The sequence below is a fragment of the Oncorhynchus tshawytscha genome, unplaced genomic scaffold, assembly GCF_018296145.1.
Source record: "Oncorhynchus tshawytscha isolate Ot180627B unplaced genomic scaffold, Otsh_v2.0 Un_contig_2177_pilon_pilon, whole genome shotgun sequence".
Lineage (NCBI taxonomy): Eukaryota > Metazoa > Chordata > Actinopteri > Salmoniformes > Salmonidae > Oncorhynchus > Oncorhynchus tshawytscha.
This window is the reverse complement of record NW_024609540.1, coordinates 173,926-189,632: the sequence shown is the minus strand read 5'-3', so window position 1 is coordinate 189,632 and position 15,707 is coordinate 173,926. Positions and strand designations below refer to the sequence as shown.

Sequence of the window (15,707 nt, the reverse complement as noted above, 5' to 3'; positions counted from 1 at the left end):
TCCCTCCTCCTCCCTCCCTCTCTATCACATCTCCTGTTTCTCCCTCCTCCTCCCTCCCTCTCTATCACATCTCCTGTTTCTCCTCTCCCTCCATCCCTCCCTCTCTATCACATCTCCTGTTTCTCCCTCCTCCTCCCTCCCTCTCTATCACATCTCCTGTTTCTCCCTCCCTCTCTATCACATCTCCTGTTTCTCCCTCCCTCTCTCACATCTCCTGTTTCTCCCTCCTCCTCCCTCCCTCCCTCTCTATCACATCTCCTGTTTCTCCCTCCTCCTCCCTCCCTCTCTATCACATCTCCTGTTTCTCCCTCCTCCTCCCTCCCTCCCTCTCTATCACATCTCCTGTTTCTCCCTCCTCCTCCCTCCCTCTCTATCACATCTCCTGTTTCTCCTCTCCCACCATCCCTCCCTCTCTATCACATCTCCTGTTTCTCCCTCCTCCTCCCTCCCTCCCTCCCTCTCTACCACATCTCCTGTTTCTCCCTCCCTCTCTATCACATCTCCTGTTTCTCCCTCCCTCTCTATCACATCTCCTGTTTCTCCCTCCTCCCTCCCTCTCTATCACATCTCCTGTTTCTCCCTCCCTCTCTATCACATCTCCTCTCCCTCCATCCCTCCCTCCGCAGACAATCAAACCCCTGGGCACACACTGGTTGAATCAATGTTTCCTCGTAATTAGACGTTGAAATGAGGTCTGTGCCCAGTGGGAAGTGAGTTTTGGCTGGGATGGGATAGGGGTGGGGTGGAGGGTGGGAGCGTCCCTCCCTGGCCCATGTATCCATGCTGCGTAGCTGAGGTCTGGATCACATTTAAAACACATGTTCATGCTGCTCCAGATAAGCTGAACTCTGTGGAAATACAGTGGCTTTGGATTTAACAGCCAAGGCAGGGGCAGACAGAACAGACTTATAGACAGACAGAGCAAGGCAACATCAGACAGGGACAGACAGAACAGACTTACAGACAGACAGAGCAAGGCAACATCAGACAGGGACAGACAGAACAGACTTACAGACAGACAGAGCAAGGCAACATCAGACAGGGGCAGACAGAACAGACTTACAGACAGACAGAGCAAGGCAACATCAGACAGGGGCAGACAGAACAGACTTACAGACAGACAGAGCAAGGCAACATCAGACAGGGGCAGACAGAACAGACTTACAGACAGACAGAGCAAGGCAACATCAGACAGGGGCAGACAGAACCAGGGAGACAAGGCAGGGGCAGACAGAACAGACTTACAGACAGACAGAGCAAGGCAACATCAGACAGGGGCAGACAGAACAGACTTACAGACAGACAGAGCAAGGCAACATCAGACAGACAAACAGAACCAGGGAGACAAGGCAGGGACAGACTTACAGACAGACAGAGCAAGGCAACATCAGACAGGGGCAGACAGAACCAGGGAGACAAGGCAGGGGCAGACAGAACAGACTTACAGACAGACAGAGCAAGGCAACATCAGACAGGGACAGACAGAACAGACTTACAGACAGACAGAGCAAGGCAACATCAGACAGGGACAGACAGAACAGACTTACAGACAGACAGAGCAAGGCAACATCAGACAGACAAACAGAACCAGGGAGACAAGGCGGGGCCAGACAGAGCCAGGGAGACAAGGCGGGGCCAGACAGAGCCAGGGAGACAAGGCGGGGCCAGACAGAGCCAGGGAGACAAGGCGGGGCCAGACAGAGCCAGGGAGACAAGGCGGGGCCAGACAGAGCCAGGGTGACATGGTGGGGACAGAGAGACAGACAGATAGACAGAGCCAGGGAGACAAGGCAGGGTGACATGGTGGGGACAGAGAGACAGACAGACTGAGCCAGGGAGACATGGTGGGGACAGACAGACAGACAGACAGACAGACAGACAGACAGACAGACAGAGCCAGGGAGACATGGTGGGGACAGACAGACAGACAGACAGCCCTCTCAACCCTGAAGGACGGGAACTAAGTGTGGGGCCATGCTCGCTCGATGTGACAAGCAGGCCCTTTAACACAGAGGCTGAGACACAGTAGATAATGAGATCTGAAGAGGTCTGGACTAACTGGGGAGAAGAGAAGAGAGGGGATAGTCAAGACAGGCAAAAGAAAGAGAGAGTCTTATGAGTCCTTGCTTGTAGTTGGACCAATAGAGAGACAGTCTTTAAGAGTCCTTGAGGCAGTCTCAAGTGACTGAGTGAAACTTTAAGTGTCCTTGCTGTGTGTAGTTGGGGGGGAGAGAGAGAGGTAGAGGTGTTTTAAATCCTCTTTAGCTGTTCCATTTGCTCTGGAGTGTCTGTGGCCAGACGGAGAGAGGGAGAGGTGTCTGTGACCAGGGAGAGAGAGAGTGTCTGTGACCCGGGGGGAGAGAGGGAGAGGTGTCCGTAACCACAGGGACTGACAGGAGCTTGTGTGTGGTCTGAGGAGTCAGCGCCGGTCTGAGAGGGGCTGGTCTGTAGAGAGGAGACTCCTTCCTCTGGCTCTGCTCTCTATTATAGAGGATTACCCAATACAGAAACATCTCTCTGTTACAGGGGATTACCCTGAGAGAAACGGCTCTCTGTTATACAACTTCTGTCCAGAGACTGAAAATTGACTGTACAGAGACAGAAGGAGAACTTTGAACACAAAAGAGACTGAGATACAGCATCGAACCAGAGGATGCAGAGGATGCTTGCTGCCGGTGTTGGAATGATGCTGGTGTTGGTGAGGTTGAACTTGGGAATGCCAAACAAGGTTCAAGATGATCCCAGCTCTCTCAGGGTAAGTGTCCGGTGTCTATGCACTTCATTTCTGTATGGCTTCAATGTCCAGACCAGGCACTGTTTCATCTGCAACTCATGTTCTGCTCAGGCTCTTATTCTGTGGATTAAATGCACGAGTCATCGTCATCAAGAAGCTATGTATTAATAACCAGTATGTCATCAAATGGGGACACATGTCTCCCACTGGAGGCACCAGGTTTGAGTCCATCTTTGTGTTCTTATGAACTGAATCAACTCTCCTTACAACTCACCATGTGAGCTAATAAAACTAGCGCTGACCAGTTGGCAGGGGGCGTAGAGACACACACACACACACCACCTGTGAGCTGTCCATGAAGATCAGCGCTGACATGGTCTAATGAGCAGTGTGTGTGTGTGTGTGTGTGTGTGTGTGCCTCTTATGTAAACGGTGCAAATGTATTGGAAGTGCAAATGCATGCAAGATCTCACTGACCTGGAAAGAGGAGCGTTTGAACTTCCTAAATTATCAATCACTTCTCTCTCTCTCTCTTGCTCTTCTTCGCTCTCTCCTCTCTCTTGTTCGCTGTCTGTCTCCCCCCCTCACTCAATCTCCCGATATCTCTCCCCTTGGGGCCCTGCTTTCCCCTGGGTCTAAATTGCAGAAGAGGGAAAAGAAAACTCCTTGTCTGTCTTGTTTACGAGGAAGCAGCCAGCTACACCCTAACGTCACAATCCTCACATAGAGGAAGCAGCCAGCTACACCCTAACGTCACAATCCTCACATAGAGGAAGCAGCCAGCTACACCCTAACGTCACAATCCTCACATAGAGGAAGCAGCCAGCTACACCCTAACGTCACAATCCTCACATAGAGGAAGCAGCCAGCTACACCCTAACGTCACAATCCTCACATAGAGGAAGCAGCCAGCTACACCCTAACGTCACAATCCTCACATAGAGGAAGCAGCCAGCTACACCCTAACGTCACAATCCTCACATAGAGGAAGCAGCCAGCTACAGCTACACCCTAACGTCACAATCCTCACATAGAGGAAGCAGCCAGCTACACCCTAACGTCACAATCCTCACATAGAGGAAGCAGCCAGCTACACCCTAACGTCACAATCCTCACATAGAGGAAGCAGCCAGCTACACCCTAACGTCACAATCCTCACATAGAGGAAGCAGCCAGCTACACCCTAACGTCACAATCCTCACATAGAGGAAGCAGCCAGCTACACCCTAACGTCACAATCCTCACATAGAGGAAGCAGCCAGCTACACCCTAACGTCACAATCCTCACATAGAGGAAGCAGCCAGCTACACCCTAACGTCACAATCCTCACATAGAGGAAGCAGCCAGCTACACCCTAACGTCACAATCCTCACATAGAGGAAGCAGCCAGCTACACCCTAACGTCACAATCCTCACATAGAGGAAGCAGCCAGCTACAACGTCACAATCCTCACATAGAGGAAGCAGCCAGCTACACCCTAACAACACAATCCTCACATAGAGGAAGCAGCCAGCTACAAACCTAACGACACAATCCTCACATAGAGGAAGCAGCCAGCTACAAACCTAACGTCACAATCCTCACATAGAGGAAGCAGCCAGCTACACCCTAACGTCACAATCCTCACATAGAGGAAGCAGCCAGCTACACCCTAACGTCACAATCCTCACATAGAGGAAGCAGCCAGCTACACCTAACGTCACAATCCTCACATAGAGGAAGCAGCCAGCTACATCCTAACGTCACAATCCTCACATAGAGGAAGCAGCCAGCTACACCCTAACGTCACAATCCTCACATAGAGGAAGCAGCCAGCTACACCCTAACGTCACAATCCTCACATAGAGGAAGCAGCCAGCTACACCCTAACGTCACAATCCTCACATAGAGGAAGCAGCCAGCTACACCCTAACGTCACAATCCTCACATAGAGGAAGCAGCCAGCTACACCCTAACGTCACAATCCTCACATAGAGGAAGCAGCCAGCTACACCCTAACGTCACAATCCTCACATAGAGGAAGCAGCCAGCTACACCCTAACAACACAATCCTCACATAGAGGAAGCAGCCAGCTACACCCTAACAACACAATCCTCACATAGAGGAAGCAGCCAGCTACACCCTAACAACACAATCCTCACATAGAGGAAGCAGCCAGCTACACCCTAACGTCACAATCCTCACATAGAGGAAGCAGCCAGCTACACCCTAACGTCACAATCCTCACATAGAGGAAGCAGCCAGCTACACCCTAACGTCACAATCCTCACATAGGAAGCAAGCTACACCCTAACCAGCTAGAGGAAGCAGCCAGCTACACGTCACAATCCTCACATAGAGGAAGCAGCCAGCTACACCCTAACGTCACAATCCTCACATAGAGGAAGCAGCCAGCTACACCCTAACGTCACAATCCTCACATAGAGGAAGCAGCCAGCTACACCCTAACGTCACAATCCTCACATAGAGGAAGCAGCCAGCTACACCCTAACGACACAATCCTCACATAGAGGAAGCAGCCAGCTACACCCTAACAACACAATCCTCACATAGAGGAAGCAGCCAGCTACACCCTAACGTCACAATCCTCACATAGAGGAAGCAGCCAGCTACACCCTAACGTCACAATCCTCACATAGAGGAAGCAGCCAGCTACACCCTAACAACACAATCCTCACATAGAGGAAGCAGCCAGCTACACCCTAACAACACAATCCTCACATAGAGGAAGCAGCCAGCTACACCCTAACAACACAATCCTCACATAGAGGAAGCAGCCAGCTACACCCTAACGTCACAATCCTCACATATTGAACAGATCAGGGGCGGCTCATGTCGTTACAACGACTGGAAGAAATGAAAGCAAACTGTTTCTGTTTGACATGTTTCATATTGCATGACAGTCCTTTTCCTCAGCCTCGCCTCTGACCCGGCCCCTTTTCCTCAGCCTCGCCTCTGACCCGGCCCCTTTTCCTCAGCCTCGCCTCTGACCCGGCCCCTTTTCCTCAGCCTCGCCTCTGACCCGGCCCCTTTTCCTCAGCCTCGCCTCTGACCCGGCCCCTCTCCTCTCTGTTGTTTATTCAACTCTCCATCTGTTCTGTGGGTTTCCTTTCCCGTCTCATAAATGAATGGAAGTCCCTTATTCCCTCGTTATTTGTCTTTCTCAACAAATCCGACCGCACCCTTTTATATTGTAAATGTTTAAAAGGTTATTATGATTTTGAACTTTTACAATTGGCAACAATAGACTATTTAAATTGCAACATTTTGTTGTTAAATTGACATTTACACCAACACAGTCATAATGTAATGTCTTAGTTTTTTGGGGGTAATAGTGTGCAGAGAGTGAATGTAGAGTAAATATGATTTGAACACTATAAGTGGAGGCAGAGAAGAAGCCACAGCTCCATAGGACTCAGCTGTAATACCAGACCGGTCTCCTCCAATGTGTTTGGAGTTGTACACATGACTGTTCCCTTTCTCCATGTTGGCCTGCAGGGCACTGAGAGAGATCACACAACACACCTTTATCAATTATTGTGCTCAGATTTTCTGACCTGCTTCTTATCTGCAGTAACACAGTATACTAGTTAGTGATCTACCTGCTTATTATCTGCAGTAACACAGTATATTAGTTAGTGATCTACCTGTTTATTATCTGCAGTAACACAGTATACTAGTTAGTGATCTACCTGCTTATTATCTGCAGTAACACAGTATATTAGTTAGTGATCTACCTGCTTGTTATCTGCAGTAACACAGTATATTAGTTAGTGATCTACCTGCTTGTTATCTGCAGTAACACAGTATATTAGTTAGTGATCTACTTGCTTGTTATCTGCAGTAGTACTGTATATTTGTTAGTTTGTGGCCTACCTGCTAGTTATCTGCACTAGCATGTGCAGCAGCAGTTGTAAGCTTGTCTCTGTGGGAAACAGTAGCTAGGTCTCCTAATATTCTGTGTCTCTCCTCCATCCTCTGCTCCATGGGAAGGAGGAGGCTTGTCTTCTCATAGCTCCTAGAGCTCCTCAACAGGTGGACCCTGGGAACTCCTGCCCCCCACTACCCCTTAATGTCACCCCAGCCAACTCCACATTCACAGCTGTTATGTTGTCTATGGGCTGATGCCAGGGGATCTACTGTGCATTTGGGGTACAATGGGCATCCTCTCATCCCAGCTATGAACAGTCATGGGAATGAGAAGAAGTAATGATTACACACGTAGTACTACAATACTGTAGTACTATAAAACTGTAGTACTATTATACTGTAGTACTATAATACTGTAGTTCTACAATATTGTAGTACTATAATACTACAATACTGCAGTACTATAATACTTTAGTGCTATTATACTGTAGTACTATAATACTGTAGTTCTACAATATTGTAGTACTATAATACTGTAGTGCTACAATACTGTGGTGCTATAATACTGTAATGCTATAATACTACATTACCGCAGTACTATAATACTACAATACTGTAGTACTATAATACCACAATACTGCAGAACTATAATACTACAATACTGTAGTACTATAATACTACAATAATGAAGTACTATACTACTGTAGTGCTATAATGCTGTAGTGCTACAATACTGTGGTACAATAATACTGTAGTACTATAATACTACAAATCCATAGTACTATAATACTGTACTACTATAATACTACACTACCTTAGTACTATAATACTGTAGTACTATACTATGTAGTGCTATAATACTGTAGTACTTTAATACTACAATACAGTGGTACTATAATACTGTAGTGATATAATACTATAATACACAGAAGCACTGATTGTTTTTGTATCTGTTGTGATCTAAATGATGATAGTCTTAAATCCCAGGACAGCTGTTAATGGTCTGTGGGACCTGGCGTTGGGCAATAATAGCACAGTCAGAGGTGGATGTGAGTGTGAGGAATCAGACTGACTTGCATGTATCATCAGCTCAGTCCAGTCCTTGTAAACCGGCCTCAATGGCATCTAAAGTTAATCCTGACTTGGATGTAAGAGTGCTGCCCTCTTGTGGTGAGACTGTTGACTCTCACAAACCAACTAACAATATTTTACCAGCGTGTTGGAGCTTATTTTCTATCCTGTCTTTAAAACAACACACATCATTAAATGTTTTGTGTCCTCCTCCTCTGCTCCCTGCAGGTGATCAACCAGGAGAAGTGGGAGAGGGATGTGCGTTCGGCCTCCAGTCTGGACGAGCTGCTCATGCTGACAGATTTCCCTGACTGGAAGCTGTGGAAGTGTGGTCTAAAACTCAAACACCTGGAGACGTCTCCCTCATCCTCTTCCTCTCAGCAGCCCAACCACCGTTCCTCCTCCTCCTCCTCCTCCACTGGATCTGGGTCACACCGCTCCACGCGCTACGCTGTAGCATCCTACAGCCTGGAGATACTCAAAGGTATGTGGGTTCGAAACCTGGGTCCGCTCTCTAAGCTAAAGCTTTGGTATTGTTTGTTGAGCTATGCTGCTGGCTCATACAGCCTCGGGATACTCAAAGGTATGTGGGTTCGAAACCTGGGTCTCCTCAAAACTGTGTTGGCTCTCTAAGCTAAAGCTTTGGTATTGTTTGTTGAGCTATGCTGCTGGCTCATACAGCCTCGGGATACTCAAAGGTATGTGGGTTCGAAACCTGGGTCTCCTCAAAACTGTGTTGGCTCTCTAAGCTAAAGCTTTGGTATTGTTTGTTGAGCTATGCTGCTGGCTCATACAGCCTCGGGATACTCAAAGGTATGTGGGTTCGAAACCTGGGTCTCCTCAAAACTGTGTTGGCTCTCTAAGCTAAAGCTTTGGTATTGTTTGTTGAGCTATGCTGCTGGCTCATACAGCCTCGGGATACTCAAAGGTATGTGGGTTCGAAACCTGGGTCTCCTCAAAACTGTGTTGGCTCTCTAAGCTAAAGCTTTGGTATTGTTTGTTGAGCTATGCTGCTGGCTCATACAGCCTCGGGATACTCAAAGGTATGTGGGTTCGAAACCTGGGTCTCCTCAAAACTGTGTTGGCTCTCTAAGCTAAAGCTTTGGTATTGTTTGTTGAGCTATGCTGCTGGCTCATACAGCCTCGGGATACTCAAAGGTATGTGGGTTCGAAACCTGGGTCTCCTCAAAACTGTGTTGGCTCTCTAAGCTAAAGCTTTGGTATTGTTTGTTGAGCTATGCTGCTGGCTCATACAGTCTCGGGATACTCAAAGGTATGTGGGTTCGATATCTGCGTCTACTGTGCACTTGCTGAATGTGTTAGACCTCTGAGCTAAAGGCTGGGCATTATTCACTGTTCTCCCTGGAGATAGTCATAAAGGATGAGACAGACGGGTTTGAACCCTGGGTCTTCTCGAGACTGTGTTAAGCAAAAGCCAAGGCATTAATTCCAGGTTGCTAATGCATGTTTTGTGGTTAGAATGTGAGTGTACCCAGACGGTAGCCAAAGCATGTCTCTATGGTTGCTATTAGTTTTGTTCTGTGTGTAACTGGGGCGGCAGGGTAGCCTAGTGGTTAGAGCGGTAAACTAGTAACCGGAAGGTTGCAAGTTCAAACCCCCGAGCTGACAAGGTACAAATCTGTTGTTCTGTCCCTGAACAGGCAGTTAACCCACTGTTCCTAGGCCGTCATTGAAAATAAGAATTTGTTCTTAACTGACTTGCCTAGTTAAATAAAGGTTTTAAAAAAAAAACTGTTGATGTTGTGTGTATGTGATCAATAGCCATAGATGATGAGTGGCAGAAGACCCAGTGCACGCCCAGAGAGACGTGTGTAGACGTGGCAAAGGAACTGGGCACCACGACCTCCATGTTCTTCAAGCCCCCCCTGCGTGTCCGTCTTCAGGTGCAACGGATGCTGCAACAAAGAGGGTGTATCGTGCAGAAACACAAGTACTGCCTATGTTAATAAAACAGTGAGCATTTCCTCTTTAAATATCTGTTAGAAGGTGTATTACAAATAAAACGCATTATTAATATTATTCTTAATAAATGGCAATAATTTCTGGCAGGGGTCGGCAAAGGGCAACAGGCAGCCCGCGGGCCCAAAGTTGTTAGTAAATAAATATCATTTTTTTAAAATATGATTTTAGTTTTTGGTCTAAAAAATACTTTTAATCACCAGGAATTCACCAGGAATTCAGCTAAAAATGTGTTTAATTTAGTAAATCTGTTCCCAAGTATTCCTACTAATTAAAAAAAAGATATTTAATCATGTCTCAATGTAATCAATGTATGAAATGATGTCTATTTTCAAATACAACCTCTTTTTGGATGTTTGCGGTGTACATATGATTGTAACTACGTTCCGGCCCCCTGACCATCCGCTCCAACAAACATCACCCCGCGGCTATAGTTCCGGCCCCCTGACCATCCGCTCCAACAAGCATCACCCCGCGGCTATAGTTGGGGACCCCTGATTTATGTTTTAAGACAATTGTGATTATGATAAGTGCTCCTAAATTACAAGGATTTTGGAGAATGTGAATATATACAGAACGTACAGACTACATAATGTACACTATGCACATCATTGGGCCATCAATGAGTCAAATAAAATACATCTCTCTGTACAAAGTGGATCTCTGACTCCAGAACCGGACTAATGTGATCTGACACGTTCCGTCCTGCAGCTGCTGAGTGTGATACCGTTCAAATACGGACCTGAGCCGGTGTTGATAAAGGTAGCCAATCACACAGAGTGTAAGTGTATGGAACCACCCCTGATCCGACGGCAAGCCCATATACGCTCTCACAGGAGGAACGGGTGAGTCCAGATGTACAGATACACACACACACACACACACACACACCCTCGCTAGTCGTACCCTTAGCACTAACCAGGCTGTGTGTTTGGTTGCAGGTGCTCTCCGATGCGTCAGTTCTCTAAATCAGAGGACTCCAGGCGTCTGTGTGCCAGTGGGTTGATCTGGGACTGCATGGCCGACCGTTGTGTGTCCTACCCCTCCACTGAACAACCAGGTTAGTCTACCACTGGGTCCTACCCCTCCACTAAACAACCAGGTTAGTCTACCACTGTGTCCTACCCCTCCACTAAACAACCAGGTTAGTCTACCACTGTATCCTACCCCTCCACTGAACAACCAGGTTAGTCTACCACTGTATCCTACCTCTCCACTGAACAACCAGGTTAGTCTACCACTGTGTCCTACCCCTCCACTAAACAACCAGGTTAGTCTACCACTGTATCCTACCCCTCCACTGAACAACCAGGTTAGTCTACCACTGTATCCTACCTCTCCACTGAACAACCAGGTTAGTCTACCACTGTGTCCTACCCCTCCACTAAACAACCAGGTTAGTCTACCACTGTGTCCTACCCCTCCACTAAACAACCAGGTTAGTCTACCACTGGTAGATGTATCAACTATCCAGCCCAGTAGATGCACTAGATTTAGCTGGTATGCAGCACCGGGTTTGGGCAGTGTTTGCACTTTGGGGACCATTCAAATCAAATCAAATCAAATTTATTTATATAGCCCTTCGTACATCAGCTGATATCTCAAAGTGCTGTACAGAAACCCAGCCTAAAACCCCAAACAGCAAGCAATGCAGGTGTAGAAGCACGGTGGCTAGGAAAAACTCCCTAGAAAGGCCAAAACCTAGGAAGAAACCTAGAGAGGAACCAGGCTATGTGGGGTGGCCAGTCCTCTTCTGGCTGTGCCGGGTGGAGATTATAACAGAACATGGCCAAGATGTTCAAATGTTCATAAATGACCAGCATGGTCGTATAATAATAAGGCAGAACAGTTGAAACTGGAGCAGCAGCACGGTCAGGTGGACTGGGGACAGCAAGGAGTCATCATGTCAGGTAGTCCTGGGGCATGGTCCTAGGGCTCAGGTCCTCCGAGAGAGAGAAAGGAAGAGAGAATTAGAGAGAGCATATGTGGGGTGGCCAGTCCTCTTCTGGCTGTGCCGGGTGGAGATTATAACAGAACATGGCCAAGATGTTCAAATGTTCATAAATGACCAGCATGGTCGAATAATAATAAGGCAGAACAGTTGAAACTGGAGCAGCAGCACGGCCAGGTGGACTGGGGACAGCAAGGAGTCATCATGTCAGGTAGTCCTGGGGCATGGTCCTAGGGCTCAGGTCCTCTGAGAGAGAGAGAGAGAGAAAGAGAGAATTAGAGAACGCACACTTAGATTCACACAGGACACCGAATAGGACAGGAGAGGTACTCCAGATATAACAAACTGACCCTAGCCCCCCGACACATTAACTACTGCAGCATAAATACTGGAGGCTGAGACAGGAGGGGATGCTAAATCAGGGTGTTATTCAGGATATTACATAGCCTCTGTAGGAAGTGGTTATTCTGATGTTTTGTTCTCGCTCCATTTTCCCCGGTCTGGTCCCTGTAGTAATATTAAGTCATTCCTATGTTTTTCTCTCTGTTTGTTCCAGACTTCTCTCCCAATATGAGAACGGTGGACTGTGACATAGATGTTGACAGGTGTGACTGTGTCCCAGACCGCACTACACTGTCCCCACAGCCCACCCTAACCCAGGACCCAGACCATCCTACCCTGCATGTCACCTGAACCATACTGCCTGTGCTAACAACAAACAGCACTTCAACCATGCCTCTTGCAGGTAGAGTGCAACTTGAGACACACCCATTTCGACTAGTTAGTTTGATCGTTTTGATAGTAGTTATTTGATAAATGTATCAGCTGATGTTCAAGGTCTGAATGAATCAGTCCCTGATGTACATCAGAAATGTTTGGGTCCTCAGAGACCGTGGTTGAACAGCCATATTACAACATGTAATAACACCTTTTCATTCTTTTGATCCTCAGATGCCAGTGATACTAAGAAGAATATAACCTTTGACATCTGCTTGGCTTTGAAGTTTGGAAGCAGTGAAAAAGTTCATAATTTATTTATATCGCTATTTATATATCTAACTTCAAATAAAATAGTTTATCTTTCTAACCTACATACATACATGACGCTTTACATGTTTTATTTACATATGTCAATTATTAGTATTTATATGCACTGAACATGTATTTTACGCTAAAGAACAATATTTTTGTAATAATTGCTTCCAACATTTTGTAAATATAATCGAAGTTTGTCCTTTTGGTGTCTATCCTTCATATTTATAATTAAAGTTTTAACCGTTTTGTTCAAAGTTCTCTCACCTTGTAAAGTATAGGTCGCGACCAGACCTGTTAACGGTGGGTCGCGACGCGTTAGAGCGAATGTATCATTATTTAATGAATTACTGGAATTGATTTGGCCAAGTACAAATGGTCTGTGTTTATTGCGCTCTCTGCTAAGCAGCTGTGTCAGTTCGGCAGCTGCGCGACTGAGAGGGAGAAGCCTGTGTGCTTCGCGGTTTACCGGATCTTTTTTTTCCGGCAGTTTTAATTGAAGATCACTCCGCGACCAACACGACGCAGCGCTGTAGTTCCGCAGCAGGTGATGCGCGGTCAGCCAATTAGTTGGTATTCTCACTCGCCAGCTGTCATCAAATGTAGTCAAGCTAGCCATAAATTCTGACAGCTCAATCGTCATTAAACTCAAATACAGCGATACGTTTCTTTCTCTTGGTTTCATACCAACTTTGAGAAATAACGAGGAGCGCACACAATGTATTTTGTCCAGGGAAGTGCTTAGTAATGAGACACTCACATTAAAATAACACATCCTGACCAAACATCCACAGCATGATGGTAAACCCAGGGAGGTCTTTCAGAGCAGGGCTGAATACTTCAGGGAACATCGCTTCGACAGTGGAAAAGTAAGTTAACTAGCTTGTTGTCATTTTATAACAGGTAAGCAGAAATAAGGGAGTACAATCTGTCAAAGTAGTAATTTAGATGTGAGTTTCCCTTTCAAACAATTCCATTGTACACAGCTATTAACGTTAGTTAGATTGCTAATATTAGCCCAAGCAAGCTGGCTAGCTACTGTGCTACCCTTTTAAGTTAACAGTACTGTATATTTTGAATATAAAATGATCGGGCCTACTGTACGACTTAATGTAGAAATGATTGTTGAAAACAACATGTCTAGGTTGGAACTGTTGCTGTTAAAATACAAGTAATCATTTTTATTCTGAACTGGAATAAAATGATTGATGCTTTTTTAGGCAAACCCACACACAGTTCTGGGTTGCTCATCTACAGCAGGAAGCGGTCTCCTGCCTGACTGAGAAAGCAGTAGATGTTCTGGTCCTGTTTGGCACCACATACTGATGTGAGTCAGGGTTCTTATCTCTGGCGTACTTAAAAAACAAGTACAGAAACAGACTACATGCTGAGCATGACCTCAGGGTTGCACTGTTAAAAACTGAACCCAGAATAGAAATGCTTGTTGAAAGCATCAACCAGCCACACACCTCTCATTAGGACTGTGTGTGTTTTCTGCTCTACATCTGTGTGATGTGATCAGCTTATTCCAGTACAGAATGAAAATTATTTATTATATTTTAACAGCAACAGTTCCAACGTAGACAGATGAGTACAGAGCATTCGGAAAGTATTCAGACCCCTTCCCTTTTCCCACATTTTGTTAAGTTACAGCCTTATTCTAAAATTGATTAAATAAATACAAATCCTCATCAATCTATACCCAATACCCCATAATGACAAAGCAAAAGCAGGTTTTTGCAAAGGTATAAAAAAAACAATGGAAATACCTTATTTGCATAAATATTCAGGCCCTTTGCGATGAGACTTGAAATTGAGCTTACAGGCATCCTGTTTCCATTGATCATCCTTGATGTTTCTACAACTTGATTGGAGTCCACCTGTGGTAAATTCAATTGATTGGACAATTGTCTATATATAAGGATCCACAGTTCATGTCAGAGCAAAAACCAAACCATGAGGTGAAAGGAATTGTCTCTAGAACTCCAAGACAGGATTGTCTCGAGGCACAGATCTGAGGAAAGGTACCAAAAAATGTCTGCAGCATTGAAGTTCCCCAAGAACTGTCACGACTTCTGCCTAAGTCGATCTCGCTCCTTGTTCGGGCGGACAGCCCTACCTCAGGTTTTCACCCCGAGAGTAACGGGCAGGTGGAGAGAGTTAACCAGGATGTGGGAAGGTTTCTGAGGTCTTATTGCCAGAACCTGCCGGCGGGAGTGTGCGGCGTTCGTGCCCTGGGCAGAGATGGCCCAGAACTCGCTCGCCACTCCTCCACTAACCTTTCTCCCTTCCAGTGTGTCTTGGGGTACCAGCCGGTTCTGGCTCCTTGGCATCAGAGTCAGACCGAGGCTCCTGCGGTGGATGACTGGTTCCGGTGCATGGAGGAAACATGGGACGCCGCCCATGTCCACCTTCAGTGTGCCGTACTCAGTGTGCCGTACTGCGCCAGAAAAGGGGCGCAGACCGTCACCGCAGTGAGGCCCCGGTGTTCGCACCAGGGGACAGGGTCTGACCCGAAACCTGCCCCTCCGCCTGCCCTGTCGGAAGATGGGTCCGCGGTTTGTGGGGGCCATTTAAAGTCCTGGGGAGAGTGAACAAGGTATGTTACAGGTTACAGCTTCTCCCGATTACCACATTAACCCCTCGTTCCATATGTCTCTCCTCAGGCCGGTGGTGGCTGGCCCGCTCCAGGAGTCTGAGGTGCGGGAGGTTCCTCCACCCCCTCTGGACATCGAGGGGGACCCGGCGTACTCCGTTCGATCCATACTGGATTCGAGACGTCGGGCCTTCAGTACCTCATGGACTGGGAGGGGTATAGTCCGAAGTTGATAGAATGATTTATTTCAGCTTTTATTTCTTTCATCACATTCTCAGTAGGGAAGAAGTTTACATACACTCAATTAGTATTTGGTAGCATTGCCTTTAATTTTTTTTACTTGGGTCAAACGTTTCGAGTAGCCTTCCACGAACTTCCCACAATAAGTTGGGTGAATTGTGTCCCATTCCTCCTGACAGAGCTGGTGTAACTGAGTCAGGTTTGTAGGCCTCCTTGCTCGCACACGCCTT

The 15,707-nt window shown here is 46.7% G+C and overlaps 1 protein-coding gene across 1 annotated transcript; it reads left to right on the top strand.

The window, feature by feature from the left end:
* Positions 1-1,391: 1,391 nt before the first annotated feature.
* On the top strand, positions 1,392-12,708 carry LOC112241873 (vascular endothelial growth factor D-like). The gene is given in 8 exon segments (XM_042315816.1): positions 1,392-2,755; positions 7,907-8,162; positions 9,461-9,558; positions 9,560-9,652; positions 10,370-10,503; positions 10,600-10,718; positions 12,166-12,354; positions 12,561-12,708. Coding segments are annotated over 7 exon segments (939 nt in total). The 5' UTR covers positions 1,392-2,653; the 3' UTR covers positions 12,303-12,354; positions 12,561-12,708.
* Positions 12,709-15,707: the final 2,999 nt, after the last annotated feature.